We start from the raw sequence: 27,711 nt of genomic DNA on the forward strand, positions 1-27,711 counted from the left end.
GAAAAACGGACTGACGTGCAAGAGTTATTGATATCACATGGGCAAGTTTGTAGAGATAAATTGGGAAGTACTAAAATAGCTATACTTGATGTAGATGTGGGAAATGCTGTTCCAATGGAACAACATCTATACAGACTTAACCCTTTAAAATTGGCACAGGTTCACAAAGATTGAAAGTATGCTTAAAAATGGCACAATTGAAGTGGGTTGCAGCCGATGGAGCTCACCCATCGTGATGGTGCTAAAACCGGATGGTACCCAATGGTTGTGTGTGGACTATAGAAAGGTTAATGCAATTTTAAGAACGGACTCTTATCCTACCCCACGTTTGGAGGATTTCATTGAGAAAGTGGGATAATCAGCTTGTATTTCCAAATTGGATTTACTCAAAGGTTACTGGCAGGTACCTTTATCCGACATGGTGAAGGAGATTTCAGCTTTTGTGACTCCAGATGGTATATACCAATTCAAAGTTGTACCATTTGGCATGAAAAATGCCCCAGCCACATTTCAACTGTTAACTAACAATGTCGTATCAGGATTACCCAATTGTGCGGTATACATCGACGATCTGGTAATGTTTAGCCAGACATATACAGAACATTTGAAGCATTTGATGGAGCTATTCCAGTGTTCTTCAAACTTTTTTCCGGGGACCATTTTTACCAACCAGCCAACCTTCGGGACCCAACCCAGCTGGCCTTCGAGACCCAGCTGGCCGACCTTCGCGACCCACGCCCCGACGACCTGCGCGACCCACCATTTTCTCTTACATTGTTTGCTGCTGTCAAAAATGGAGGAAATGATTTTGGGTCCCCTTGGCCCTCGTACACACTTCTCCAATGGAACCTGTTGGATGCAGGTGAAGCCTTCCGGTGTCGGAAAGTATGGAGTCTCCATCTATCCAAAGTTCTGCATTTTATTCCTGTGAAATGTTATCAAATAAACCGCCCCGAACTTGTAAAAAAAAATTAATAAAGCAAATCAAATAAATAAATATTAGATGAATAAAATGAATAAAACCTCCCTGAACTTGTAAAACAAAAAGCTGTGACCGTTTAGAAAACACAGCCGCACTGCGCATGCATGCCCGATCATTGGCGCGCATGCGCATAGTTTTGCGCATGCACGCCAGTGATCTGGCATGCGTGCGCAGTGCAGCCGCATTTTTTTTACATGTTCGCGGCCGTTTTGAAGGCCGCTTGCAGCCGGCGTTATTAACAGCTGGCTGTTGCGCGCAGATCTGCGCGACCGGGTGCGCCGCAACAGGTGGCTCTGCGACCCTCCCGACACCCGCCCCCGAGTTTGACAATGCCTGAGTATTTGATCAACTTCAGGAGGCGGGGTTGGTGATAAAGCTAGCCAAAAGTGAATTTGGAAAAGCACAAGTCAGTTTCCTTAGCCATACAATCGGACAGGGTTGAATGGTCCCACGGGATGTGAAAACAAAACTTATTGGGGAGTTTCTGAGACCCTCGACAGGAAGGGAAATAATGCGATTTCTGTGTATGAGTGGATTTTACCGGAAATTTGTACCGAATTTTAGCAGTGTGGTTGCTCCACTAATGGACTTGGTGAAGAACCGTAACAAATTCCAGTCAACAGCGGAGTGTCAACAGGCATTTGACGGCCTGAAGACTGTGTTGACCACTGCTCCTGTGTTAGTCATCCCAAATTGCACCAAACCATTCAAAGTGGCTGTTGATGCGAGTGATGTGGGCGTAGGTGCAGTACTTCGACAAGACAACAACGAAGGGCTTGAGCAGCCTATTGGTTATTTTTCCAAAAAATTGAATTCTCACCAGAAGAAGTATTCAACGATTGAGAAGGAGACTTTGAGTTTGGTGCTGGCTTTGCAACATTTTCAAATTTATGTGACCAGCAATCCGTCTGACGCAATTATCTATACTGATCATAATCCATTGACGTTTTTGGAGCGATTCCGGAATAACAATTCCAGGCTGTTTCGATGGAGTTTATTTTTTTTTTAAATTTAGAGTACCCAATTCATTTTTTCCAATTAATGGGGCAATTTAGCATGGCCAATACACCTATCCTGCACATCTTTGGGTTGTGGGGTGAAACCCACGCAAACACGGGGAGAATGTGCAAACTCCACACGGACAGTGACCCAGAGCCGGGATCGAACCTGGGACCTCGGCGCCGTGAGGCTGCAGGGCTAACCCACTGCGCCACCGTGCTGCCCTCGATGGAGTTTATTGTTACAGCCATTTCATTTAAAAATAATACATGTGGCAGGACGAGGAAATGTGATAGCCGATGCTTTGTCTTGAATGTGATGAAGAGAAGCCGGTTCGGTGGAGGAAGAAGAACGAAAATGGACTATGTTATTATACCTGTTTGCGTGTTTTGTTTTTGAAACGGAAAAGTATATTTACTGTCTGCATTTCTTAAAGGTTAGTGAAAAATGAAACCATCTTGAAGTTGATGGTTTATTTGTTTTTTTCTTGGGGGGAGGTGTCATGGCAATGTCATTTTGAGAAATATTTTGTCTGCTCAAGTGGCCGCAGTGATGTCAGAGTGTGGGTGGAGCTGAGCTCTGACTCTGCTTTTTAGTTTTGCTTTGAGGAAAAGCTTGGGTGTGTGTGTTTTTTGGTTTTGTTTTAGTGTTGGAGCTGAAGCCAGCCAAAGGAGGTGTAATTTCGATCTCTCTGCCCTCTAAAGACTACCTCCAGATCATTTGGGGAATTCAGAGTGATAACTGTTCTCAGTCGAGAATTTAAACCTGATGTGCTTCTATAAAAAGGATTTTTGTCTTATGGATTTTAAAAGGAAAGTTTAAGGATTACTTAGCGTGTTATATTCTTTGGGGGTCTATTTGCATTGATGGTTGCTAAGGTGTTCACTATGTTTTGAAAAGGTTAACTGAGTTCATAGAATAAACATTGTTTTGCTTTAAAAATTACTTTTAAATTTCTGCCGCACCTGTAGAGTGGGCGTGTGCTTCCCATACCACAATCTAGTAAAAGTCGTGGGTCAGGTGAACTCCATGATACACTTTGGGGTTCTCTAAACCCTGGCCCATAACACCAGCAACAGGTGGAAATCTGTTAAATGACAGCAGTAGCCAGTGTTCAAAAGGCTGGAGGAGATGTGTCTTTCCCATTAACACGATTAGCAGCCATCGAAATAGAATCAGATGTGAATCACATATTGGTAGAAACTGAATCCCTCGACACTTGGGAGATCAGTGAGGTATACAAACGTTAATTTCTAAAGTCAAGGTATATGAGGGGGCAGACAACTAAATACACAGAATGTGGATTGAAAGGGAAACAATGGTATAATTGCCAGCACCCTCAGAAGCAGGGAGGCCAGTCTCTGAACCTTTGAGCCATGACAAAAGCAGAAAACTTTTATAAAGGCAGTTTAACTATCTTTGTTGGAACAGGACAAAACGTTTCCCAAACTTGATTATCCTTCCTGTATTGTGTGTGTAGTAAATCATGCACATAATTGGCTTGATGGAATCTAGTCCTGTTGTGTGTATTTGTCTTTTCTTTAATTTAATAAGTAATCTTTAGTAATTATTACACAAAGCCTAGGCTGCTTATTCTCACTGGTGTTTCACTTGACTTTTCACACCATTCCAAAAAGAACTACACACCCACGAACTGGTGTTTCAAGTTGGGATAGCCTCGCATATAACATCAGTGTGGCTCGTGACACGGGTTCCTTATGAATCCATGTACCTCAGTTTTAACTTACATTCTTTCTTGCAGAACCTTTGATCATCTTCTGTCTACCTTTATGACTCAACTCAAAGAATGTGATTGCATTAGTGTAATAATAATCTTTATTAGTGTCACAAGTAGGCTTAAATTAACGCCGCAGTGAAGTTACTGTGGAAAATCTTCCAGTCACTACACTCCGGCCCTGGTCTGGGTACACTGAGGGAGAATTCAGAATGTCCAATTCACGTCTTTCGGGACTGTGGGAAGAAACTGGAGCACCCGGAGGAAACTCACGCAGGCACGGGGAGAACTCCGCACAGACAGTGACCCAAGCCGGGAATCGAACCCGGGTCCCTGGCGCTGTGAAGCAACAGTGCTAACCATGTGTTAGATAGTCCCTACCCTTCACAAATCAAAGGAGGACAAAGAATATCTTGAAAATGTCTCTGTTGGTGATAAGAGCTGATGAGGCTACTTTTGATAATTTGTGATTTGACTCTGGGTATGGATGGGCAATTTGATGTGTTTTATATTTAGTGAGGACAGGGGAATGTCGGTGAAGAGTTCATGAGGAGTGAAGATTTGATTGGTACAAAGACTCAGTGAGACTATTTGAGAGAGCAAATGTGCACAAGGGAGTCATCAGGAAGCTTCAGAAAAGTAAGGTAAACAACTTACAAGTAGAAGGGATGTCAAAGTACTTGAAATTGAGAAGAAGCCAGAAGATTATGGGGCAGATTATGGCAGAACTTGTAGGAGACCCACAGAAGTTTGGATCAGGAATATAGTGGAATATAGCTGATTAGGACAGTCTTGATTGGAAAATCCTCAGGTTTGGTTTGAAGGTTTGTTGAAACTCAAAATTTATCCAGGATCAATCCATGGATGAGAAGATAGATGGATTTTGCTCTCAAATTCAAAAATTACATGTATTTCAGATGGGTTTAGAAGCCCTTGTGGCACTATTCAAAAGAGTGCTACTGATGTTCTTGCATGAGTGACTCTCTCATCTAACAGCACCAAAGTGAAACCAATTAACTGGCCATCCATCTCACTTCTGCTTGAGAGATCTTGCCATGCATAATGTGCTTTCAGTGATGGGCTGCAAACATGTGCAAGCATTTCGCCACTACCTTCCATTCTGATGCACTTTGGGACTGTTGAGGCACTGTACAAATGTTAACCTTTTCATCAAGTAGGCACCTGTGATCTAACCCTGCACAACAACCTATTGAAACAATAGTGTACATTACCCATGCCCCCTATTCAGTTAAGGTACAACAATTATCTTGCTTTCTGCTTATGGTGGTCATTGTTCACAAAGTACAGGGAGCTGATTATATCTTCAAAAGAACTTACTGAAGAACTAAGCATTGTACTGTTAGTACGAATGTTTTATTGCATAAATTGAAAATTAAACCCATTTTCTTGAGAACCTAAAGGCCTGGGAATCTTAAGTAGGAAAATGTACTGAACCTAAACTCTTCTTTTTCCCTACAGAAATGTGTTTTCTGCAGAAAGAGAGTAAAGAAGACTTTGGGTGCTTGCATTCAGTGTTCATATGGACGTTGTCCAACATCCTTCCACGTAACTTGTGCCCATGCAGCAGGAGTTATAATGGAACCAGATGACTGGCCATATGTAGTCCTCATCACCTGCTTCAGACACAAGACAAATCTAAGTGTAGTAAGTATCTCATTCCCTTGAAATTGCTCTTGTCCTAGATTTCATAACAGCATTTTAAAAAACTTTTTAAGTTCTGTGTTATGACACTTGGTTTAATTTAATGCATTACCTTATCTAATTTTGTTGAACAACATTCACTGATGAGTTTGTGGGAGAAAACTGAAATCAGTTGATCTATTTAATGTGTTAAATGTTTAAATTTATGGTAAGCCTGGCATTTGAACACATACACAGATAGGAAAGGTTTTGAGGGATATGGGCCAACTGCAGGCAAATAGGGTTAGCTTAGATGGGCTTTTTGGTTGGCATGGACCAATTTGGGCCGATGGGCCTGACTCCGTGCCATAGATTCTATGATTAATATCGTTGCTGCACGTCATTTTGCGCCTTGTTCCACCTTTGAATGTGGCTCACCATTTGGACTGTACTCGCAAATTATACTTGGTTTGAAATATTGACCAAAGGTGTTGTAGGTAAATTGATTGGCATAAGGCTGAATGCTAGGTGCTTTGAAGAATCAGACAAGTTTAATTTCACATCCATTTAGCTGCAAAATAAGTCGCAATTTAGTGAGATTGTAATCATTGTGTTTTAATGGGAATGGAATTTTTTACTTTTGTAACAATTCACTAGCCCACAGTCGATGATGAATCACTGTTCTGTGGATGATAATGGAAAATAGTTGAACTATATGTTCCAAAAGTGTAAAATAAATTGGTTTTGTTGCAACATGAACATTACTATCTCTCAATTATGTTATGTGTCAGTAAAATCAGTTCTGAAAACAAATTGTTCTTAATTATACTTTTATTTTGATTTTCTTTCCTCAAAAAAGAAAAGCAAAACTTTATTTCAAGACTTATCAGTTGGACAGACGGTCATCTCTAAACACAAGAATGGAAGATATTATAGTTGCAGAGTGACTGGAATTTCATCACAGACCTTCTATCAAGTCATATTTGATGATGGTTCCTTCAGTGATGATTTATACCCAGAAGACATCGCTGTGAGTATTTTGTTTCTATTCAATCCGCAAAGGCGAAACATTTTAATGGTTCGAAACACTTTAATGGCCCGTCGTCAAACATGACCGAAACTATAACAAAATGTTGTAGGTTTTTCCAGCATCTTTCCACCATCCAAATGAAATATAATATCCTGTTTTATAAAATTTAATGTTTAATTGTATTTTTGAATAGTTGCCTGGAAGCACATGGGAACAAAGAGCTGGTAGGAAACACCCAAGATAGGCTGAGGAGCAAGCAGAGACAACCGGGTCCGTGAGGGAGCTTGTATCAGATGAATGAGCACTTGTAATTGATCCCTGGCAATCAGTTATATCGTTACGATAACCTCTGATATATATTCAGTATAGTAATTTTAATTTTTGAAATCCTTCATGGGATGTGAGCATCACTGGTAATTTCCCTTGAGAAGAGATTTCCCGTGAGCTGCCTTTATGATCAAGTGCAAATCCATCTGGTGTAGGTACACCTACAGTCCTGTGAGGAAGGGGCTGACAGTGAAAGAACAGCGCTGTAGTTCAAAATCAGGATGGTGTGTGTGCCCCGGAGGGGAATACGGTGATATTCATGGCGAGGCATTCAGCAGTGATGCCACTGAATATCAAAGGGAGGTGCTTTGATTCTCTTCTATTGGAGATAGTCATTGGCTGACGCCTGACACTATCAGTCCAGGCCCAGAGAGGAAAATCGGTTATCAACGGTTCCAGCTTTTAATGGAAATTGGAATTGATCCAGTTGAGCTGTTCCCAGTTGGGCATTTGAGATCTCCAACAGCCACAGCCACCTTCATCTGTGCAGGAATGACTAATTCATTGGCCTTAATTAAGGGAGGAAGAAAGTGCTAGGAGATTACTTTCTTAGAAAGCACCCGCCTCCCCATGACAGGTACCTTTACCTTGACAAAATAAGACTTAAAAAATGTCTACCCTGCAGTCACTTTTTAATTGTATTTGTTCCAGTTGCAAAGAAGCTACGTACTACTTGTACTGAAAATCAAAATTAATTGTCAACAGTCAGTGGCCTTACAGAGAATTATGTGAAACAACATTGAGTTGAGGTGTTCAAGCTGCAAAAATGTTGTATACTGTGTAATAGCAGGTGTTTATAGACTGGGGTATACTTGGTTACCTGAGACTTTGGAAGTGTCCTCATTCACTTCAGTTGATGGTATCTCCTGGGTGGCTACTCCAGTATCTGTCACTATAGGTATTGGAAAGTTCTTCGAAATAGAATTTGAACTTGGAACTGTCTGTCTCTGTTCCAAAGTATCGCTCTTTAGATTTTCCAAGGGTCATAGAGTCATAGATTCCTTACAGTGCAGAAGGAGGCCATTAGGCCCATTGGATCTTCACCGGCCCTTGGAAAGAGCACCCTACTTAAGCCCATGCCTCCACCCTATCCCTGTCACCCTACCTAACCTTTTTGGGCACTTAACGGGCAATTTAGCATGACCAATCCACCTAACGTGCACATCTTTAGACTGTGGGAAGAAACTGGGGCACCCAAAGGAAACCCACGCTGACGTGGGAGAAAGTTTAAACTCCACACAGACAGTCGCCCGAGGCCAGAATTGAGCCCAGAGCTGTGAGGCAGCAGTGCTAACCGCCCAAGAAAGAACCTGTTAAGAAGTTTCTGCAAACTCTTTGTGAAGTAAGTATCTGATTAGCATGACGTTACCAAACCCTGTCATAATCCTTCTGTACAGTGTATGATATGGGGCCTTTCTTTGCTAGGATCATAGCAATTTCCATTTCTCCTTGGTGGTGTGGTTCCGAGCTAACACTCTCTCACCCTGGTTGAATACCCTCTTTTTAGAGTTTTGCTCCCTCCTCGCAATTTGTGCTTGTTGTTGTGATTGACAATCTCTGAAATATCAGGTGGCGTTAAAAAACAAAACTGTGTTCGTGGTTGTCTTTTGAACAACAGCATTGCCGGTGAACTCTGCGTTGTAGTGTGTACAGTGTTCCGATAAGATATTAGAACGTTGTTTACTCTTTTTGCCAATGTCCCCAATGTGATGAACGTAAGAAAGTGTTATATCATTATGTTATATATAACATCATTTTTTTGTAAAGTGTTTAGTTTGTTGTTGATATTGAATTTCTTTCCCCCCCCCCCCCCCCCCCATACGCAAAGAGACAGCCACATTTTCTTAGATGCTGCAATTTTTAATCAGCAGCTAATGAAACCCACAATCATGAAATATATTTTCATGTGCAGTAATCCCAATAGATATGTGCCAATCATTTTCGTTAACTTGAATGTCAGAAACTGTTTATTTTTATTTTTAGCTGTTCATTTATGGTGGGCAGGAGGGGGTAGATCAAAACTTGGTTTTGGAAAGTATCACTGTTTAGATCTGAAACAGTCAATGTTCACCTCTCATGGCTGTAAACAACAGCGCAATCTTAAAATGAGTTATTCTTTTAGTGTTTTGATATTCAGGAGTACCCACTTGAATGAAATAAAAACATACGTGATAGAATTGCATGATCAAGAAGGGAAAAATGAGGGATTTAGTTGGTAAATATGCTGTTTTCCTCCTCGTTTCATATGTTGCACACCGATAAAAATATGATCAGGCGACCAATGGAGCAAATCACAGGAGTGAAGTCTCTTTTTTTAATAGAAATTAAGAGTACCCAATTCTTTTCTTTCCAATTAAGGGGCAATTTAGCATGGTCAATCCGCCTACCCTGCACATCTTTGGATTTGGGGGTGAGACCTATGCAGCAACAAAGAGAATGTGCAAACTCCACAAGACAGTGACCCATGGCTGGGACTGAACCCGGATCCTTGGCATCGTGAGGCAGCAGTGCTAACCACTGCACCACCGTGCTGCCCTGAGTGAAGTCTCTGAGACATTAATTTTATGTCGTAGTGTTGGAACATTCTTTTGTACATGGTAAAAATATTTGTCTTTTTCAGTGACCTAAGTTTGATTGCTGAGTATATGGAGTACATGCGTTTACATGAGTTTAGGTATTCTCACCCTAGTTTCCAGAGTCTATGGGCGCGATTCTCCGCAAATGCGGCGAGTTGTAAAGGCTGCCGTGAAACTGGCCGTGTTTCACGGCAGCCTCCGCGCCCCCTCCCAGGACCCGATTCTCCCCCCGGGCGGGGCTAGCACCGCGGCCCCGTGAAGCATGACATCGTGGGCTTAGCGACCGTCGCTAAGTCCATGCGCCAAGCATCAGGGCGGCTGACGCGCACGATGACATCAGCCGCGCATGCGCGGGTTGGACGGCTCCAACCCGCGCATGCGCGGATGACGTCATCACGCAGACGCGTCAAATCCGCGCTTGCGCGGGCCGTCATGCCCCTCAGCCGCCCCGCGGACTGATCCTGCGGGGCGGCGGAAGAACAAATAGTGCGCGGGTATCGGACCCGCTGCCCGCGATCAGTGCCACCGATCGCAGGCCCATGCCACCCTTGGCACAGCCGTGGTGCAGCCGTGCCAATCGGTGCCATGGTTGTCCGGGACGGCACTTTGCGGCCGTTTTCACGAACGGTGAGAGCAGGTGTGATTGCGTTCGTGAAAACGGCCGTAAAGGCCTGGGAACTCGGCCCATCGGCCTGGGTAGAATCGCTGTTCGCCGTAAAAAACGGCGAGCAGCGATTCGTGTCGTGGGGGGGGGGGAATAGCGGGAGGGCGGGAAAAATGTCAGGAAGGCCCTCCCGCTATTCTCCGACCCGTCGTGGGCAGCGGAGAATCGCGCCCTGTGGGCGCGATCTAATGGAAAAGTTTCTAAGTGTCATTTGTGGAGGGTCTTTCTAGGAATTTACCGTTGACTGCAAGCAAGTTCCCCACAGCTATCTAACCACAATTTTCTGGGCCCCGAGTTAAGGCGTGTTGACCAACCTGTTGTGATAGCAAAAAGAGTGAGGGGAAAGGAGTGAGAGAGATGTATCCTTTTGTGTCGGGAGCTTGAAGAGAAAGGGAGAGATTGCAAATGGATATTTTGAGCGATGGAAGGCGATAGAAAGAGGGAAAACAAAATTGCAGAGTGGGAAGAATACTTTCTGTCGAGGCTTAGTGGGTGTGCATTACAAAGTAACATGTCTTTATTCTTACACTAAGTGCTGTAAAGTGCTTTGAGATGTCGGAGTTGTTTAAAGTGCTATATGAATGCAAGTTTTTTTGTTCTTTCGCCATGATCCATGCTATGGGAGATTAACAGGCTTGAATTAAAATTGATAGTCAGATCTGAGTAGCAAAGTCTAGTTGTACAAGACTGCTCTATATGGATTGTGTCTTTAAGACAGTACCATGTCTCCAAAGTAACCTTACTATATCACCTGTGCCCATCAGCCGTAACAGGTACATCATACAAGGTCATCTGCAATTTAAAAATGTATTAAAAAACAGTAAATTTTAATATACAGAAGCAACTGCCCGGGTCCAGAAATTTAAAAAACGTACAATATTGAACACTCTTGCCTATTAATCTGACGAGCTTTATAGCAGAAGAATAATAACATTGTGTATCATATCCTATCCTGACTTTAACCCTGAGCAATGCTAGTAATATACCATAACGCACAAGTTGGTTTTGTTAAAACAATCATAGGATGTGTTGTGCTTCTACATAGCACGATCCATGCTATGGCCGATTAACCAGCATGAATGACAATTTATAGTCCGATCTGAGTCGCCAAGTCTAGTTATACAAAACAGTTGTGCATGGGTTGTATCTTTAAGACAGTACTATATCTCCAAAATAACCTTACTATCTAGATCAGGCATATCCAACCTTTTCAAATGGGGAGGGGGTGCAGGGACCACATTTCAAATTTTCTCTCACTCGAGCAAATTTCGGATTGATATGTTTGATACAGCATTAAGCATGAATTTTAGAATAAAACTGAGATATGAAAAGAAACAACTGTCTGGGCACCAGGAAATCATGATAGGGCGGCACAGTGATGCGGTGGTCAGCACTGTTGCCTCACGGCACTGAGGAGCGGGTTCAGTCCAGGCCCCGGGTCACTGCTCGTGTAGAGTTTGCACATTCTTCCCGTGTCTGCGTGGGTCTCACTCCCACAACCCAAAGATGTGCAGGGTAGGTGGATTAGCCAAGCTATATTGCCCCTTAATTGGAAAAAAAAAAGAATTGGCCATTTTAAATTTAAAGAATAGAAAATTCATGATAATCTTTATTGGGTGTCACAAGTAGGCTTACATTAACACAGCAACAAAGCAACTGTGAAAATCCCCTAGCCGCCACACTCTGGCGCTTTTCGGGTACACTGAGGGAGAATTCAGAATGTCTAATTCACCTAAAAAGCACGTCTTTCAGGATTTGTGGGAGGAAACTGGAGCACCCGCAGGAAACGCACACAGACTCGGAGAAAACATGCAAACTCCACACAAACAGTGACCCAAGCTGGGAATCGAACCCGTGTCCCTGGCGTTGTGAAGCAACAATGCTAACCACTGTGCTATTGTGCGTAATAAATAAAACAAAGAATTTGAGTGCAATAGGGTGTGTGTGTCCAGGTAACCTCCAGGCTTAGCATGTTCACTCAGTCAGATGGTGGGTGAATGAGAGCCCTGATTCTGGGAGTGTGTCAGATTTGTGGATAAATTCTGCACCTGCACTCACACAAGTTGAAGCGTTTTATCTATATCTCCTCGATCGAACTGTGTCATAATCCTAACCATGATATGGAGATGTCGCCGTTGGACTGGGGCGAGCACAGTAAGAAGTCTTACAACACCAGATTAAAGTCCAACATGTTTGTTTCAAACACTAGCTTTCGGAACACTGCTCCTTCCTCAGGTGAAGATTCACCTGAGGAAGGAGCAGTGATCTGAAAGCTAGTGTTGAAAACAAACATGTTGGACTTTAACCTGGTGTTGTAAGACTTCTGACTATAAAACGAATCTGCATCGCTGCCTTTAGTGATTTCTGTGGCTGTGAACCCGAGGTGGGGGTGTGCGTGGTGGGACCGGAATATCCTGTGTTGTGAACAGCTGGTAAATTCCGCCCATAATTTACAACTATAATTTAAAAACTCAACATTGACTTTCAGCTTTAAAACGGCTATGTATTGAATGTAGAAGCAGTATATACATTAGAACAGTACAGCACAGAACAGGCCCTTCGGCCCTCGATGTTGTGCCGAACAATGATCACCCTATTTAAACCCACGTAACCCGTATCCCAACAATCCCCCCATTAACCTTACACTACGGGCAATTTATCATGGCCAATCCACCTAACCCGCACATCTTTGGACTGTGGGAGGAAACCGGAGCACCCGGAGGAAACCCACGCACACACGGGGAGGTCGTGCAGACTCCACACAGACAGTGACCCAGCCGGGAATGGAACCTGGGACCCTGGAGCTGTGAAGCATTGATGCTAACCACCATGCTACCGTGAGGCCCCAACCTATGTGTGAGGTATTCCATCATTGCATAGCCTTTCTAGTTAAAAAGATGGAGCTTTGGGTTAAATCCTCAGTCAGAAAACAAAATCCAAAAATACACAGTTACAGAGGAACTTTGATCTCACTTGTCTGCTGTTAGCATTTAACCCTTTTACATATTTTAAAATTCATTTTTTTACAGGATATGGGCATCGCTGGTTAGGCCAGCATTTATTGCCCATGCAGAGCACCTCTTCAGAAGGTGGTGGTGAGCTGCCTTCTTGAACCGCTGCAGTCCTTGAGGTGGATGTACACCCATTGTGCTGTTAGGGAGGGAGTTCCAGGATGTTGCCCTAGTGACAGTGAAGGAGCGGCGAGATCCAAATCAGGGTGATGAGTGACTTCGAGGGGAACCTCCAGGTGGTGGGGTTCCCAGGTATCTGCTGCTCTTGTCCTTCCAGATGGTAGTGGTCGTGAGTTTGGAGGGTGCTGCCAAAGGAGCCGTGGCAAGTCACTGCAGTGCATCTTGTAGATGGCGCAATGGGGAACAATCATAGAACATACAGTGCAGAAGATGGCCATTCGGCCCATCGAGTCTGCACCAACCCACTTATGCCCTCACTTCCACCCTATCCCCGTAACCCAATAACCTCCTAATCTTTTTGGACACAAAGGGCAATTTAGCGTGGCAAATCCACCTAACCTGCATGTCTTTGGACTGTGGGAGGAAACCGGAGCACCCAGAGGAAACCAACGCAGATACTGGGAGAACGTGCAGACTCCGCACAGTGACCCAGCGGGGAATCGAACCTGGGACCCTGGCGTGTGAAACCACAGTGCTCGCCACTTGTGCTGCCCATGCGGGTTGCTTTTTCCTGGATGGTGTCGAGCTTCATTGCTGGATTCTGGAAAGAATCTCCATAATGTATATTACGACATGCCACATTCACCCTGCACCAAGTTGGAGGCCATTTCACAGAAGTGAGATTTTGCAGGTGTGTAATTACATTGCCATTGTGAAGTGCCAATTTCAGTCATTCGGCAACCTGATGTCGAAGGTAGATAGAATAAGAATGGTCGGAAGCAAAGTTTAAAAATCAATTGATGGTTTAATATACAATTCTCTGTTTAATTTTTTCTCGCCGGGGGAAAAAAGTTAATCATTCCATGAATACTCTGTCTACTAGTGACTTTGGTTGTTACTGTAGTTCTACTTTATTCAGGGTTCTGGAGACTGCGCCTTCAAAATGATGCAGAGCTAGATATGTTACTTGCACCGTAATGCAAATATACAGAGAAATAGAATCGACTTTGTGTTTAGTGGGAGTGGCTGACACATGCTTCATCTAATTCAGTAGAAGGTCACCTTAAAGTCTACATTTGAGTGGTCTTGATGGCAGGAGGATCTTGCTTCTACCAAAGATTATAATTTTTCACGGCAAAATTGCCTTTCCACAGCAACGTTCTTTGCTTTATCTTGCCTGTTTCCGTCCCTGTCTTAACCTTCAGCCCTGCTTTTGTTGTCTCTGTCCTCTTTCCCACCGTCCATAAACTTTCAGGTTCATCCACAAACTATGCTTGTGCATCCTAATTTGAACCACGTCCTATTCGCCTACCACTTTGTTATATAAATGCAAGTTGCTGTTCTAATACAAGTAGCCAGTGGAAACCCACCATCTTTATAGTTCACAGCCAGAAGTCAATTGATTCAGCAGAATATTTTCTGAATAAGAGACAGTCATGCTGTGGGAATAGCCCCGGGGACTGGTTTAGCTCAGTTGGCTGGATAGCTAGTTCATGATGCAGAGCGAGGCCAACAGCGGGGGTTTAATTCCCATATCGGCTGAGGGTATTAATGAAGGCCCACCAGCTCAACCTTGCCCCTCGCCTGTGGTGCGTTGGTGATCCTCCGGTTAAATAACCACCAGTCAGCTCTCCCCCTCAGAGGGGAAAGCAGCCTATGGTCATCTGAGACTACAGAGTCTTTACTTTAAGAAATGTTCTCCTGACACCGCCACGCCCCCACCACAAAACAAGTAAAAGTGCCTTATTTGATGCTATAGAATTATATCAAAAATTATTATTTGACATTGTCAAGCTTCAGAGTTTTAAGCCTCAGTTGATTAAAAATCTAGTCTTTGGAAAAGTATTTTTGATGTTCATAGAATCGTAGAATCATACAATTTACTGTGTAGAAGGAGGCCATTCGTCCCATCGAGTCGCCACCGGTCCTTGGAAAAAGCACCCTACTTGAGCAGGGGCTTCCACCCTATCCACGTAACCCAACCTAACCTTTCGGACACTAAGGGGCAATTTAGCATGGCCATTCCCCCTAACCTGACTGTGGGAGGAAACCCACGCAGACACAGGGAGAAAGTGCAAACTCCACACAGTCACTCGAGGCCGGAATTGAACCTGGGACCCTTGAGCTGTGAGGTCATAGTGCTAACTACTGTGCAACCGTGCCACCCTGATGTTATGTCCACTCATGAAATAAATAGTCGACCAGGAGTGCTTCAAACCTTTTGGCTTTAAAAGACACTATAGAATAAATTAGAATTCAAGTAAATTTAAAATGAAAAGAATTAAATTAGAAAAAAAGGAAAACAGGAGGAATTTAGAATGTGGAATGAACAGAATTAGTGTTGAAAAAGTTTCATTTTTTTTTGTTGTGTTTTTTTGTAGTGGATTAATATTATTGTCTTTAAATTATTGTTGGCAAGCACATTCATTACACTGTTGGTATTTGTTTCACTGTGTGTTTCAGCTGAAAAATTAATTTTGTAAGCTAAGGAGCCTGGAGATTCCCTTGTCGCCTGTGTCAGGGTAATATGTCAGACACACTATCAAATCGAAGGTGGCATGTTCTGTATCTGTTCTAAAAGAGTGCAGTAAAATCTTCAACCTCATTTTGCAGCTTATCCCAGCACTTCCAATATTTAAATTCTGGGGAGGAGAGGGGCTGGAGAGGGATACAGAGAGAATCATTTTGTAACCCTCCTGATTTGCATGTGCAATTTGAATTTAATAAACATACTTTGACAATAGGCCCTCTGTTTTGGTAGAACATTCGCACTCTAAATCTCTAATACTTGATTTATGCATTTAGACTTGCAGATGAAAATCAACTATCCAACCTAATTTGCATTTGCAATTTAATTATATTATTTCATTAATGCATTGTTTTTGCACAGTAAGTATAGCTCCAGAACCCTGTGAAATTAAGATTCATGGTTTTAGAATTTATGGGCTATTGTTTTATTATTTAAATAAGCAAATTGATTCTAATTAGCATATAACGTTAATATGATTCAGCTTCTTGACATGATATACCTGCATGAATTTCATGATTGCATTTCAGGGTGTTCTTTCTGGTTCAGTCAACCTTCACATACAAATGGGATTCACTGTTATTCACATGAGAAAAAAAATCAATTAGAACATTATCTTCATGAAATTTGCATTTGTTTGCTGGCATTTAAAACTGGAGCACGCTCCCCTGTCGATGTTTCTGTGACTGACCCCCCAGCCGACCCCCCTCCTAACCCAAAATAATATTGACTTCTTGGGATCCTTTTGCAGACCTCTGAAACGTGATGATTTTCAACCCTCAAGGAAAGGGGAGGTGGAGTCGGGTGCTGCAGGATTCAAACTTTTGTTCTATCATTTTTCAGTGTCAGTAGGACAGCACGGTAGCACAGTGGTTAGCACAGTTGCTTCACAGCTCCAGGGTCCCACGTTCGATTCCCGGCTTGGATCACTCTCTGTGCGGAATCTGCACGTTCTCCCCTTGTCTGTGTGGGTTTCCTCCGGGTGCTCAGGCTTCCTTCCACAGTCCAAAGATTTGCAGGTTAGGTGGATTGGCCATGCTAAATTGCCCTTAGTACCCAAAAAGGTTAGGTAGGGCTGGTGCGGTTACGGGCATAGGGTGGAGGTGTGGGCTTAAGTGTGGTGCTCTTTCCAAAGGCAGGTACAGGCACGATGGGCCAAACGGCCTCCTTCTGCACTGGAAATTCTATGAGGGCAACCTGGTATCAACACCTGAATTCCGCCTTTTACAAGGGTACAATTGGATGCTAGCGAGAAACCTATAAGCTGAGCTGGGCGATCTAATTATTGCAAACAGACAGATGGGTGCTCATTGACACAATTAATGTCCTTGGGTCTTAGCAAATTGTTTTTAACCTGTCTCCAAATCTAGTAGCAGGTTTACCATGGCTTAAAGCTGACCAAGGTAAAGACATCAATTCATGTGAATGTGCAAATTTCTCATTGCCCCATTTGGATCAAAGAACCGCCAATTGGAGCTGATGTCTCATTTATCACTGGCAAGGTGTTTGGAGGCCCACGGCTTTTTTCAACCTTGGAAGCTTTCAAATTGACAAGATCATGATGGAGGGTGGGTTGGATATGTTTGACAGCAAATCAGAAAAGGAACACCATCACCGTGCACTGCAGAATTGATGTACTGTGATCAGATTAGATCATGTGCACAGGCAAGAGTGTACAGGAGGTGCTACACATGCCACTGCGTTTAAAGACAGAGGCTCAACTTCTTTGGCCTCTCTGATGAGCAATGTTTCCATAGGCTGAGGTGGTCACATCAAATGGTGGTGGACACATGTAGCCGCCAAGGGAGAGATCTGTTCTCTGCCCAATCCTGTGATTATGGGTTACCAGAGGCTGAAGATGACCATACTCTCATCTTTTTCTCCATTGGAGTCCTTCCAGGTTGCCCCGAGACATATCCAGGATTTCTCAAACAATATCAGAAAATGCTGGATAAACTCAGCAGGTCTGGCAGCATCTGTGGGGAGAGAAACAGAGTTAAGGTCTACAGTCTGTATGATTCTTCAGAAGTCAAACGGACTTGAAAAGTTAACTCTGTTTCTCTCTCCACAGATGCTACCAGACCTGCTGAGTTTCTCCACTATTTTCTGTTTTGTTTTAGGTTTCCAACATCCGCAGTACTTTGCTTTTTTCGAGGATTTCTCAGTTGCCGGCATCAAAGTGAAGAGGCAGGATACTGGTGGATTGTTTGTCAGGACTGACAATTATTCAAATTTCCCACATGACCATCAGATGGATCATGGAGCAAGCTGTTGGGATGTTGAAGTTGGGCTTCAGGTGCCTAGTTAGGCCTGGAGATGACCTCGGACACAGCAGCAGCTGCTTCCCAAATAGTATTGTGTCGCAGAGAGGATTGCAACTGGAGGAGGACAAAGGGTCTTATCACTCCTCTTTGAATGAGGTGAATGTAGAGGGGGAGGAGGAAGATGAAGACCAGGCATCCATTGCCATCTCTTATGTTGCTGCTGAGGAGGCCCTAAAATAATGAACATTCACCCAGTGTCAAATATAAATGAATCCTACGATCTGCACCCTTCCCCTTCATCATTGTTGTTATGGGCCAGTGTTTAGAGAACCCCAGAGTGTATCATGGAGTTCACCTGACCCACAACTTTTAATAGATTGTGGTATGGGGAGCACACGACCCACTCTACAGGTTCCAGAAATGGAAAAGTATTTTTAAAACAAAATAATGTTTATTTTATGAACTCAAGTTAACCTTTTTAAAAGATACAGTGAACGTTTTAGCAACCATTAATTCAAATACAACCCCCAAAGAATACAACACTAAGTAATCCTTTAAGCTTTCATTTTAACATCCGTAAGACTTAAAAGAAAAAACTTTAAACAGAAGCACATCAGGTTGAAGTCACTGCTGAGAACATTTATAATTCTGAATTCACCAAACGATCAAGAGATAGTCTTTTCATGGCAGAGAGAACAACAGTACACCTGCTTTGTCTGTCTTCAGCTCCAACACTGAAAACGAAACCAAAAAGACAGACACACCCAGGCTTTTCTCAAAGCGAAACTAAAAAACAGAGCCAGAGCTCAACTCCACCCACACCCTGACATCACTGCAGTAACATGAGTAGCCAAACATTTCTTAAAGTGATATTCTCATGACATTATCATCAAACACTTTCTTTGCTAAAAGTAGGTTCCTCCACCTCCTAGGTGCTGGCCCCAGGTGTAATCATCAAAGACTCGCCCATCGAGTCTTCACCGACCCACTTAAGCCCTCACTTCCACCCTATCCCCGTAACCCAATAACTCCTCCTAACCCTTTTTTGGTCACTAAGGGCAATTTATCATGGCCAATCCACCTAACCTGCACGCCTTTGGACTGTGGAAGGAAACCGGAGCACCCGGAGGAAACCCACGCAGACACGGGGAGAACGTGCAGACTCTGCACAGACAGTGACCCAGACGGGAATCGAACCTGGGACCCTGGCGCTGTGAAGCCACATTGCTAATCACTTATGCGACCGTGCTGCCCACACTTTCAATCTGATGAGGTTCACAAAACAGCACAGGGTGAAATCGCTGGCTTTGAAAGCAGACCAAGCAGGCCAGCAGCATGGTTCGATTCCCGTAACAGCCTCCCCGAACAGGCGCCGGAATGTGGCGACTAGGGGCTTTTCCAGTAACTTCATTGAAGCCTACTGGTGACAATAAGCGATTTTCATTTCATTTCATTTCATTTCATTTCATTTCACCTAGTTTTAAAGGTTTGCCTACCACTCATAACAATGCTAAAACTTTATCTCCACTGGCAAAACTACGAACTTTGGATTTCTTGTCCGCTACCCGTTTCATCACATTTTGTGCAACTTTTAAATGTTGTCTAGTCAATTCCCCTGCTCTATTTAATTGTTCCCTAAAATTTGACACATAATCCAATAATGTAAGTTTCGATTTCTCACTCCAATTTTTCCTTAATCAGTTTAAGTGGTCCTCTTACCTCATGACTAAAAATTAGTTCAAAAAGACTGAATTTGGTTGACTCATTAGGTGCATCCCTAATTGCAAACAGTACGAATAGAATTCCTTTATCCCAGTCCTCAGGATAATCTTGACAATAAGCTCTCAACATAGTCTTTAATGTCTTATGCCACCTTTCTAACGCTCCCTGCGGATTCTGGATGGTACGCAGTTGATTTAAATTATTTTATTCCTAAGCTATCCATAACGTCATTGAATAACCTCGAGGTAAAATTTGATCCTTGATCCGATTGTATTTCTGTGGGTAGTCCATATCTAGTAAAGAATTTAAGTAATTCCTCCACAATCTTTTTAACTGTAATATTGCGTCCCGGAATGGCCTCTGGAAACCTAGTAGACACATCCATTATAGTCAAAAGATATTGATTCCCACTTTTTGTTTTAGGAAGCGGTCCTACGCAATCAATTAGGACCCTTGTCTAAGGTTCCTCAAATGCTGGAATGGGGATTATGGGCACTGGTTTTATCACTGCTTGAGGTTTCCTTATCACTTGACATGTGTGACATGATTGACAAAATTTAACTACATCTTTATGTAGTCCAGGCCAATAAAAATGTTACTGGATTTTAGCTTGAGTTTTCCTTATTCCCGAATGACCTCCCACTGGTACCTCACGTGCAACTCGCAACACCTCCTTTCTATGCCCTACCGGCAATACGACTTGATGAACTTCCGCCCACTTTTCAACCACCTGCATATGTAAAGGTCTCCATTTTCTCATCAAGACATCACATTACGGTAATAACACTCAGATTCCTCTTCCGTGTATTCTTTCTGATACATCCGTTTTATTTCTACATCTTTCTGTTGTAACTCCACCAATTTTCCTGAACTACAAATATCCCTCATCCTCCACCTGTTCTTGTTCTTTTTCAACCATCTGATCAAAAATCGTTTCTGATAATTGCACTTCCACTTCATCTTCACTCTTTGATTTCTCCTCTTGTCTTAACCTGTGACTTTGCGACCTTGTTACTACAGAATCCGGAACAATCCCAGGATATTCGTCCTTCAACACCTCAGTTGTCTGATTTTCCACTGGCTTATCAACCACAGTAGGCATCACTCCCACCTGCGATCCAGCTATATCATTACCCAAGATAAGCTGTATTCCTGGAAAAGATAGTTTCTCTATTACTCCTACTACCACTTCACCACTCTTCACTGGTTTTTCCGACCTTACCTTATATAATGGAACACTACTCCTCTCACCCTGAATTCCACATATTACCACCTTTTTTGGCAACATTCTTCCCAAACTGCATAACTCCTCATCTCTTACCATTAAAGATTGACTACCTCCTGTATCTCTTAAAATTGTGACTTCTTTACCTGCTCCTCCTGATACACATGAGTAAACTTTACCTACACAAGTAAATTCTTTAAAGAGGTCTGGCACCTTCTTATCGATCACCTCTTGATCAGGCTGTACAATCTTTTGCATCTCCTTCGCTTCACTTGGACTTTCCTTTACCACTTTAACAACCCCACTGTCTTATCCTGTTTTACCATATCAGCCTTCCCAGTGCTTTTCTTCAACCACCAACACTGTGACTTTACATGACCTCGTGTATTACAGTGAAAACATTTGAAACTTTTCATTTGTTTTCCACTATCCTGGATTTCTTTTTTAGTCTGAGGTACACTCTCCTTATTATCTCTCATCAGATCACCTTTACCTTTCCCACTTGTTTATTTCTCATGTCCCCAATTTCTATCCCTCACAGGCTGAAACTGATGTCGGAAATTTGATTTATGAACTAATTCATAATCATCTGCCATTTCTGCTGCTAACCTCGCAGTTTTAACCCTCTGCTCTTCCACATGAGTTCTCACTACATCAGGAATTAAACTTTTAAACCCCTCCAAAAGTATAATTTCTCTGAGAACTTCATACGTTTGGTCTATTTTCAAAGCCCTTATCCACCTATCGAAATTACTCTGTTTGAGCCTTTCAAACTCCATGTATGTTTGACCAGGTCCTTTCCTCAAATTTCTAAACCTTCAGGCACTAGTTCATATGCACCTAAGATGGATGTCTTCACCTCCTCATACGACCCAGATACTTCCTCCGGTAGTGATGCAAACACTTCACGAGCCTTACCTACCAGCTTTGTGCTAATCAGTAATACTCACGTCCTGTGGCCATTTCATTTGTTTAGCTACTTTCTCAAGTGAAATGAAAAAGGCTTCTACCTTCTTCTCATCAAACCTTGGCAATGTTTTGATATATTTAAATAGATCCCCACCAAGCCTTCGACTGTGACGCTCTTTCTCACTATCCTCATCACTATCATCCAGCTGTACGTTTCCCTTTATGCCTGCCAATTTTAACCGACTGTCATGTTTCATGGCCATTTTCTGAAGTTCAAACTCTCTCTCTTTATCTTTTTCCCTCATCTGTATCTCCCTTTCTCTTTCATTTTCCTCTCTATCTCTTTCGTATTCAAGCTGCTTTAATTCCTTCTCATGTTCCATTTGTTTAATTTGTAACTGAATTTTTACCATTTCCAATGAGTCAAACTGTATCTCAGTCAACTTTAAATGCTTAGCCACTGCCAGAATTACCTCATATTTTCGCATTTTGTCAGATAATGTTAACTCCAATCTTTTTGCCAAATCTAACAGTCTGCTTTTAGTCTCTGTCCTTAAGGTACTGCGTGTGACCGTCTCCACCCCAAAAACATCCGAGCCTCTGAAAGAGCCATTGTCCACAAGCGTAGGACAGGGAGAGGAGGAAGAAGAGGAGGAAGCTATGTAATGGGTGATGGGTAGGCTTAAAACTGACCCCAGGAGGGGGCCACCACACTAAGCTAGTACCAGGAGGTAGAGGTGAAGGGGAAGCATGCTGAGGGAATCATGCCTGGCAACGGTGAGGGTACGCACCACCAGCGGGGGGTGGTAGTTGGGGAGTTAACGGGACGGGGAGTGGAGAACATTAGGAATGGGGGTAGGAAACAGGGGAGAAGCAAAATCACAAGGGGGACAAGGATGGTAAGGGCACTAGGCTGGCTACAACAGGCCACAGGCAGCAAGGAACTAAATGGCACTTCAGACCAACACTTTGGAGGGTACCCAAATAAAGGGAAACCCCGGAGTGCAGAGGCTCACCCACATGGCGTACACATAGTTGGTGGCCATATTGCATGGCCACATGGACAAAGGAAACCCTGGAATGCGGGGGCCCAGGCTCATGGTGAATACGGTGACCGTGGACACTTTGGATGGCCTCCAACAAAGGAAAACCCCAAGTTAGGAGTACAGGGGTGCATCCTCAAGGTTAGTATGGTTGATCGCACAGAAGAGGATGGGGGGCGACAAAAATTCCATCGGAATAGTCACCGGAACGTCAGGGGACTCAACGGCTCAGTGAAAAGATCCAGAGTCTTCCCCCACTTGAAAAGTATGAAAGCTGACAGTCTTCGTCCAAGAGATGCACCTGAGGGAGAAGGACTGACTGCGGATCAGAATGGGCTGGGTGGAATAGACGTACTTTTCTTGGTACGGGACAAGGGCTGGGGGGGGGGGGGGGGGGTAAACATACTGCTTAATAAGAGGACGATGTTCACAGCAACAAAAATGGTTATGGACCCAGAGGAACGGTAAGTCATGGTCAGTGGTGTCCTGGACCATGGCAGAAATCCCTGACTGACGTAGATACCACTAACTAATCAAGGGGAGGGTCTTAACTGTGCACAGGACTAACAGATGATCAAACCCCAAATCGGGGAAGACCTCAAATATGGCTAAAGACTAAACACATTTACGGAGCAGATGGGGGCAATGGACCCATGGAGGGTCACATACCCAGGTCCCTTCTCCCAGCTCCAACGGGTATATTTGCGCATCAACATCTTTGTAGTGGGGAAAGCGGTCCTTCCAGGGACAGTAGGAGCGGAATACTCCGCAGTCGTAATCTCCGACCACGCTCCACATTACATACATGGATGTGAGGTTGGAGATGGGCCATGCCCAACAATCCCCATGGAGGTTGGATACGGCCCTTCTTGCCGATAAGGCATTTTGCAAGAAAATATCACAGGCCATGGGCGGGTATACTACGAACAACCAGAATGGGGAAGTCTCACCCTGCATGTGCTGGGAGGCTCTGAAGGCTGTGATCAGGGGTGAGAATATCACCTGTAAATCACATAGAGACAGGCAGGTGAGGGTGGCTGGGCAACAGCTGGTCGACTCCATACCAGAGGTAGCCTGGCAGATGATACTCCGAAGCCCCGACCGTATAGCTGGCAGAGAGGAAAAAGCTACTAATGAATTTGACCTGCTCTCCACTAGGAAGGCAGTGTACTAGCTCCACCCGCCGTGGGGGTCCTTCTATGAGCACGGAGACAAAGCCATCACCTTCTGGCTCACCAGCTGAAAAAGCAGGCAGCCATGAGAGAAATAGCACAGATTAGGGTCAACAACAGCAAACTAGTAACTGAGCCGGAAAAGATCAACAAAGCATTGGAGGCCTTCTACCGGGGAATGTACACCTCCGAGGCCCCGATAAAGACTCGAGGATGAAGTAGTTCCTCAACGGACTGGACATGCCAGTCGTGGGGGAGGATCGAAAATGGGGCGCTGGAAGCACCATGAGAAATGGGAGAAGTCATGGAGAGCATTAACTCCATACAGACGGGGAAGGCCCCGGGACCAGACAGATTCCCGGAGGACTTCTATAAAGAATTCTGGCCCTGTACTTGCGGGAGATGTTCACAGACTCGCTATCAAGGGGCATGCTGCCACCAACGCTAGCCCGACTGAATGCGGGTCCGACAGGCCCATTTCGCTGCTCAATGTAGACGCGGAAATACTGGCCAAGGTCCTCGTCAGGCTACTGGAGAACTGTGTGCCAGAGGTGGTCGCAGAGGATCAGATGGGCTTTGTTAAGGGCAGCTAACATCGAGCATCAGGCGCCTGCTGAATGTGATCATGACCCCGCCTGGGGAGAGAACACCAGAGATGTTCATCTCCCTGGACGTAGAAAAGACCTTCATCGGAGTCAAATGGAAGTACTTCATGGATGGACTGGAGCGGTTTGGATTCGGAAACTCCTGTGCTCCCATGGCAAGCATGCCGACCAATACCACCAGCCCTAAATACTTTCAGCTACACAGGGGCACAAGGCAGGGATACCCGCTGTCCCCACTCCTATTCACCCTGGTGATTGAACCACTGGCAATCGCCCTCAGAACAGTGAAAAATTGGAAGGGGATCCAGAGAGGGACAGAGAGCACAGAGTCCCACTCTATGCTGATGACCTGCTCCTCTGTGTCTCAGACCTCCAAAGCAGCATGAAGGGGATCATGAAGCTCCTGAAAGAGTTTGGAGTCTTCTCGGGGCACAAACTCAACCTGAGCAAAAGTGAAATCTTCCCTGCAGGGGAGAGGCGGAGCTGAAGGGACTGTCATTTAAGCAAGCCCAAAACAAATTCCGCTACCTGGGGATCAAAATTGCACATAACTGGACACGGATCCACACATGGAACCTGGCAAGTCTGGTGGAGGAAGTAAAGAAGGACCTGCAGAGATGGGACACCCTCCCACTTTCCCTGGCCGAGAGGGTGCAGACAATCAAGATGAACATACTGCCCAGATTCCTCCTCTTGTTCAGATCCAGACGTGTGTGCAGGCGTGCGTGTGTGTGGGCGCTGTTGGACGTGGGCACAAAGGGGGAATGGCAGGGACCTGTATGGGCGACCGTTACAAGAGGCACATCCTTCTCTCATCGAGACATGGGAACAAATGGGAGGAGGAACTAGGGATAGAAGTAAAGTGGCGACTCTCCACATGCACAAGGCTAAGCCTCATGCAGTTCAAAGCAGTGCACAGGGCACACCTAACCAGAACAAGTTCTTCTCAGAAGTGGCGTACAAATGTGAAGGGTGCCAGAGAGGCCCGGCCAACCACACCCACATTTTCTAGCCATGCCCCAGACTTGTCGGATTCTGGACAGCCTTCTTTAAAGCAATGTCCAAGGTTGTGGTGAATAGGGTGGAGCCACTATTCATTTGGGGAGGGGTGTGACGCCCTTGCCTTTGCCTCTCTGATCACCCGCCAAAGAATCCTGCTCAGCTGGCAGTTGGCAGCACCACCCAAGGTTGTGGACTGGCTGTCCGACCGGTCGGAAATTTTCCAACTGGAGAAAATCAAATTTGCCATCCGGGGGTCGGAAGAGAGCTTCCACAAGATGTGGAAGCCATTCACCAACTTGTTCCAGGACCTGTTTGTAGCTAACAGCTAATAGAGCCGGGGAGGGGGTTGGGGGGCACACAGATGAGTCACGGATAACAAAGGAAGTGGCGGAGGGGGAACGGAGGGAGGTAAAAACCCACACGAAGACCGCAAAACTCAAGGGGCACAGCTGCAGGAGGACAGACCCAAGGGCAAAAGGAGGACCAGAGAAAGCAGCACCAAGTGGGAAACGCCAAGCTCAGGCCAACAAGCAGGGCAGCAGAGGCAGACCAACCGAATAAGACCCACAGCCACCGAGGGAGACGAAGCAGGCAAATGTGTATAATCAACCTCAGCAACGATTAATTTTCTCTCTTGTATTAACCAGAACCGCACTCTGATTGCCTTTGTAAAATACTACTCGTGGGTACGACACCTGTAACTCAACGCTCGAACTGAAAACATTTAATATAAAATGTGAAAACCAATAAAATATATATTTTTAAAGGCAGATGAAGCTTCTTGGCCGGGAAGTGTTCTTTACAGGTTAGAAACTCAGATGGATAGAAAACGCTTCAATATGTATTAAAAAGGTCTTTATTCTCTTGATTCATGTGATGCGCTGAATTAAGGTTCTGCACGTTCTCCCCGTGTGTGCGTGGGTTTCCTCCGGGTGCTCCGGTTTCCTCCCACAGTCCAAAGATGTGCAGGTTAGGTGGATTAGCCGTGATAAATTTCCCGTAGTGTCCAAAAAAGGTTAGGTGGGGTTACTGGATTACGGGGATAGGGTGGAGGTGTGAGTTTAGGTAGGGTGCCCTTTCCAAGGGCTGGTGCAGACTTGATGGGCCGAATGGCCTCCTTCTGCACTGTAAATTCTGTGAAATGCAGATTTATTATTATATAGCATTTTTCTTCTTTTGACTTTTCACTTTGATTTTGAGTTTGAACATTGTAAATTATATTTTCTTAGACAATTATTTCCATGCTTTACTTATTAACTCATGCATCAATCACGTCAGACAGATTGGTTATGATCAAATTGTCTTCAATCCCAGTTGAAGCCAGCTCCTGACCTGAAAGTCATTATTATCATGTCAAAGATTCCTCCCGCGACTGTGAACCACCTTTAGCTTTGCTGCAAGTAGTACTTTGAGATTGAAACATGCAGTGCATTCTCATTTGTTCCATTTGTCCTTTGCCAGATCAGTGTAGGAAACCTTTTGCAGCTGCCTACTAGACATCAGAGTTTCTATAATTAAAGGTTTTCTCACACACAATCTTAGATCAACAGCTGCTAGCTACTTTTCCAGCATAATCTTCAATAATATAATCTGTACTATACCCTCAACCCTTTTTCATATGCATACTATGTGCAAAAAATTATTTCCACAACAAAATATTAAGTTGCTTGCAACTGGCTGAACCAGGTATTTTAAAAAAAAATAAACTACCCAATTAGAGCAGCTGTACTGCAGGTTTTAGTGATAGGACGTTATGAAGAGTAATGCAAAAAATAACTAAACAGTCACGTTGTTGTATCAATACATCATTGGTGATGTTAATCTAAGAAATGGAAGTGGATAATAAAACTAAAACATTTTTCTGCAAAAATAATTGTCATAGAATCAGAATCATGGAATTTAAAGTGCAGAAGGAGGCCATTCGGCCCATCGAGTCTGCACTGGATCTTGGAAAGAGCACACTAGCCAAGCCCACACCTCCACCCTATCCCCATAACCCAGTAATCCCACCCAACACTAAGGGAAATTTTGGACACTGAGGGCAATTTAGCATGGCTAATCCACCTAACCTGCACATCTTTGGACTGTTGGAGGAAACCGGAGAACATGGAGGAAACCCACGCACACACAGGGAGAACGTGCAGACTCTGCACAGAC

General features: G+C 44.1%; 1 protein-coding gene across 4 annotated transcripts in view; it reads left to right on the forward strand.

The window, feature by feature from the left end:
- LOC119970159 (lysine-specific demethylase 4C-like) overlaps positions 1-27,711 on the forward strand; it is a 478,393-nt gene that overhangs the window by 395,323 nt on the left and 55,359 nt on the right. For 3 of the 4 annotated variants that reach the window (XM_038804261.1, XM_038804265.1, XM_038804263.1), the window contains 2 exons: positions 5,196-5,381; positions 6,217-6,387. In XM_038804261.1, coding sequence (XP_038660189.1) covers positions 5,196-5,381; positions 6,217-6,387 — 357 coding nt within the window. The remainder of the gene's footprint in view (positions 1-5,195; positions 5,382-6,216; positions 6,388-27,711) is intronic. The other variant, XM_038804264.1, reaches the window with a different exon arrangement.

The sequence above is a fragment of the Scyliorhinus canicula genome, chromosome 8 (genome assembly GCF_902713615.1).
Source record: "Scyliorhinus canicula chromosome 8, sScyCan1.1, whole genome shotgun sequence".
Taxonomy (NCBI): domain Eukaryota; kingdom Metazoa; phylum Chordata; class Chondrichthyes; order Carcharhiniformes; family Scyliorhinidae; genus Scyliorhinus; species Scyliorhinus canicula.